Below are 4698 nucleotides of genomic sequence, written 5' to 3'. Positions count from 1 at the left end.
CGGCGCGGACCGCGATCTCTGCCAGCGCCGGCGCGTCGGCGGACTTGCTCTTCGGGCCTGCCGAGAGGACGGTCGCGCAGTAGTCCGGGTACGGCGTGTCGGCGCACGCCGTCTTGACGTCGGCGGAGACGAGGGAGGCCGCGCGAAAGAGGAGGACGAGGGAGATGGAGAGAGATAGGAGGGCGCGGGTGCTGCGGCAACGCGTCGCCATGGTCGGTCCTCAAGGTGAATGCGAGGTTTGCGTGGAGCTATACCCCATATATGGCGCCATGCCCGCTACGTGTGGTCGGGGGCCGCTGCCTCCGTCGGCGAACGACCGCGCTGCACGCATGCGCTGGTCAGCCGCACGCGCGCACCACCTGTTCGACGTATTTGTCCGAGACAGAAATCCAGAGCTAAATTTATTTCACACTCATATACAGCATCAGACATCTGTTCCCAGTTTTCGTTCGTGGAATGTACAGCAACAACCCTGACTATCATCCTACCAATCTCCTTGTATTTTCAGGTTAGTCCAATGGGACGTCCTCGTTGGTGTCGCTGAGAGGCGCATCATCATCCTCCGCAAGCCTGTCGATGAGCATCTCCATCGTCTCGACGTACCTCGGCATGTAATGGTCCCTTATCATAGATCCCGCGAGCCGGATCTTGCCGTACATGCCGCGAGGTGTCTCGTAGAGGGCAACACCTGCATTCTGACCGCCTTGCTCTTCTGATACTGGCAATGCAACCATGTGCATGATCCGTCCTGGAGGGTATAACTGACGATGGGAAGGCGCTTGAGAGGCGTCCGGCGCCGATTGCAGGGCTTCCATGAGCTGCTCCGTCTCTTCTCGGGCTGTTCCTTCCCCCGCTTCCGTGTCGGGTGCTTCAAGAGTTTGCCTGCCTGCAGCGACATATGGCCAGCAGGACAGTGCAGAATGTTTCTTCACTATGTACCCTATGTTCTCTGACTCGGACTGGAATGGCAAGACAAATTAACAAGGCACAGTTTTTTTTCTTCAGAAATCTGGGTTTGAAAGAAAAATATATTCTTGTACCTTGGCAATGTAAGACTCCAAATCTGCAACCTTAGAGCTTGGATTGTGTACAAATGGAAAGTAGGATCGCATGAAATTCACCGAGTGATTTACAAAACTCAGGATTCTTTTCTGCTGAATATGTTCCCGGAGATCAGGTGCCCACGATGATGCAATAACCTGCACATATTTCATATAAAATGAAAACATATGAGGCTTTTTTTGGGGAGTACAACAGCCGGGGTTTGATTGAAAGCCTCAAAAATAGGAGGCATCCTTGCAAATAAATTGAGTTTACAGTAGAAACAACTTATTCACTTCTCATAACCAGCTAATTGTTCTTCATCATGAGGCATTGAGACAACTAGTTCATCACTCATTAGCTACGGAAGGAAAACAAGATTTATAGATTCCATTCATGCTGGCATCACTGCATCAAACTAGGTGGACATCGGGATACCTCTGCGCGAAGACTGGCAGCTGAGACCTTCCCAAAAGATGGCACCACGTCGGTTTTGTTGACAACAGTGGTAACAAAGTCTTTGCTCGACTCAGCCAAGTCCCAGGTCATACAAGCAGCTGGACAGTAGCAGCTTGATATGTCAGTGTGTTATACATCTGTAACGAAATATTTCTAATCAATTGGAACGAGATAAAAGGGACTGAAATTGTCCAAGATATTAGTTGCCCTGTTTCAGACTAGTTGTTTGGCATGCTTGCGCTTTTAGTTTCTTATTTCATATTTGTGCCGTACTCGTACATGATTCCACACAGACGTTTCTTAAAATGTATGACTGTCTTCTTAACCGTTCTACAAGTGGTGTAGCATTATTAGTACGGAATTGCTAATCTAGATGCAGTTTTTTCTTTTCTTGATACTCATATGTTTAAAGGTTAGGTTTCAGTCGGTTGTGGGATGCAATATAGTAGGTACCTGGTCCAAAAGCAATACATGAAGATGATGATAACTTCTTGTTCTCACGTAGTATGCATGTTAAAATTGCTGCAATAGCAGCACCCATTGAATGCCCAATGATCTAAAATGGAACAAAGATGATATTATTTTGGTCAGCAAATATCTTGATGGAGCAATGATATTCTCTTGTGAGACTTCATCCAGAGGACTCCTCGTGTCATCTGCATTACTTTTTAGTGTCGCGTCTGTGGTTACTTTACAGTTAAAGTTGCCCCATATTATTATCAAGAGACAAAATAGCAAAAATTATCGATCACTCATCTGCCACATGTCTATTTTTTTGGTGAATCGTTCAAATGGAAAGCACATGTGCATAGGTTCAGAAGATATTTGATTACCTACCTTAATTCTGTAATCTGGAAATAGCTCGACTGCTCTGCTGATGCAGGGAATTGCCTGATCCGCAATCCAACGAGCTGCTGCAACCATTCCACAGTGTGCATGCCCAACCACTACACTCGTTCCACGGCCTTCTTGTGACACTGCATGATGAAAGGGAACCTCTGCGGCAGTTGCCGCCGTCAGGCGATCCTTAACACTAATAGCCCCCCTGATGAAAAGGAGAAAGCATCGGGTACTTTCATCGCGGACAACCGTGAATTTGGGTTTCATAAGCTGCATAGAGGCACCAGGATTCACTTTAAGATGTTTCCAGTTCACAATCTGTACTAAGATGGTCAGCATTTTGGGTCAGGGTGATGCATACCTTTGCCTTGGAATTCCTTGTGAGAATATCACTCTGGTCATACCCACCAAACTCTAGGAACACTTCAAAAGGCTTCTTTGAGAAGAACATGCAGAGTCTCAGGCATCTGAGAAGTGCAATGAGCTCCTGCCTTACTCCAGGACCTTCCAAGGGCACACAGTTGCTACCTGCGTACTCATGCTGCAGATTCCCCTGAAGAAAAATGAATAGTTAATCAGAGAAGAAGCAATACAGAGTATTTTCTTCAACGAAATAATGGCAACCATATTTGTTGGGTTAGTGCCATGAGTTCTTCATAACTGACAAACTTAATGGATTGTCCTCAAAACAAAAAACTAATCGGAATGCCATTTAAGATAGGTAGGCGTGTTCATTTGGCAAATACTTCGAAATGGACGTCATTTCCTTTTTCAGAGGTTCTTTCAGGAGCAGAGTACGGCTTGAGCCCTTGTTAGTCAGTAGTCAGCAAGCAACTCATATGAATCCAACATGCATTGGTATCAAAATTAGAACCCAAGCAAATTATCGATAAAATCTTTCAAATCCAAACGAAGCACATCCTTCAGAAGGGAAAGTTACTGTTTCAAAAAAAAAATCAGGAGAACGACCTGCCAAGAGTCAAAATCAACCGTGACCCAGGCCTCAGGCATTGCTGAAATCACAAGCATGATCACATAATCAACCAACCATAATACTAATATAAAGCATGATGTAAGACCAAATCAAGCGGAATTTACAAGCCTAGATCACATATGTTTCCTCTAGCAGAGATGCCATTTGCGACTATTCCAGCAGATCGAAACATTTGATCACCTGAAGGCGCATGTAGTGGCTGATCCCGAAGGCGATGTCTCCGAGCGGCCACTTCCCCAGCGTTTCCCCGTACGCGAACCCCACCGTCCTGGCCGCCACGGCCATCGCCTCCCTCCAGCTCGCCGGCGCCTTCTCTGGCCACCTTTCCTTGCTTTCCCCCTCGACGTCCTTCCGCCCGGGCCGCCGCCTCGGCACCGTCTCCGCGCCTTCGGAGGACAGACGCCCCGATAGCACGACATAGACCAGTGCCGCCGTTCCCGCCGCCGAAGATGCCACCCGCTTGGCCCCCATCCTTCGCGCGGGATGGCGGGAGCAAAGCTGCGGAGGCGCCTAGAAATGGCAGCAGGGTTTTTTGGGAGCGATGGACGCAATTGCCCCTGCCATTTTCCGGTTTATATTTGCAATTTTTTGAGATGTTTATGTTTGCATTTGCTTAGCCTAGAGTCGGCTAAAAGATTCAAAACTTATTTTACGAGCGGATATGAGAAAAAAACAAAGTGGTGATTAATAAATAATAATCATATAAGGTCACAAAGTAGATTTATTAAACATCTTTTACCGTGAGGAAGGTTTATTTTTAGAGATAATGAGGAAGGGTATTTTGGGAACCAAATCCCATCGCAGGGGTATATGCGGGATGCTTAGGCTGATGCTCCTAAGGATAGATTGGATATTCCACTAGCTCAGCCAAAAGATACCTGCTGCGTTTCAGTATATGGTACGTGCCCGACTTCATTAAGATTGTCCGATACATCGCTAGGAAGAGTGACGAGTCGACTAGTCACGACGGAAAGTATCATACACTAGTATCATGCACATGATACTAGTTTATGATACTAACCCACAATGCATAGTATCATAAGATAGTATCATAGTATCATCATATTTAATGTTTTGTAGAATCTCAATGCAAATGTGTGTACATGATGTGTTTGCCATTAAGTTTTCTAGTTTTACGTGCGATGATACGGTATCATATTATGATACCACTCTCATCTCTCACCTCATTAATTGGTGTGCCACATCAGATTTTTTGCCAACATGGCATGCATAATACTATTTGTGATACTCCCATTGTGGCTAGTCTAAGTGAGTGATCTAGCAATTGAAAATATTGATCAAATTTGAATGCTAAAAACTCTTAGCACGGACTCTGCCATTGCAGTACTGAGGTGCTTGGAAAA

General features: G+C 46.0%; 1 protein-coding gene across 1 annotated transcript; it reads right to left on the bottom strand.

The window, feature by feature from the left end:
* Positions 1-509: 509 nt before the first annotated feature.
* On the bottom strand, positions 510-3805 carry LOC124696117 (diacylglycerol lipase-beta-like). Its single transcript, XM_047228892.1, has 7 exons — positions 3515-3805; positions 2702-2893; positions 2338-2610; positions 1954-2056; positions 1480-1598; positions 1041-1199; positions 510-953 (listed from the first exon to the last, which is right to left on the bottom strand). Exons 1-7 carry the CDS (start codon positions 3803-3805, stop codon positions 510-512), a joined length of 1581 nt encoding a protein of 526 aa, XP_047084848.1.
* Between the last annotated feature and the right edge of the window lie 893 nt (positions 3806-4698).

Source organism: Lolium rigidum, chromosome 3 (genome assembly GCF_022539505.1).
Source record: "Lolium rigidum isolate FL_2022 chromosome 3, APGP_CSIRO_Lrig_0.1, whole genome shotgun sequence".
Taxonomy (NCBI): Eukaryota; Viridiplantae; Streptophyta; class Magnoliopsida; order Poales; family Poaceae; genus Lolium; species Lolium rigidum.
This window is presented reverse-complemented; position numbering and strand designations above follow the sequence as displayed.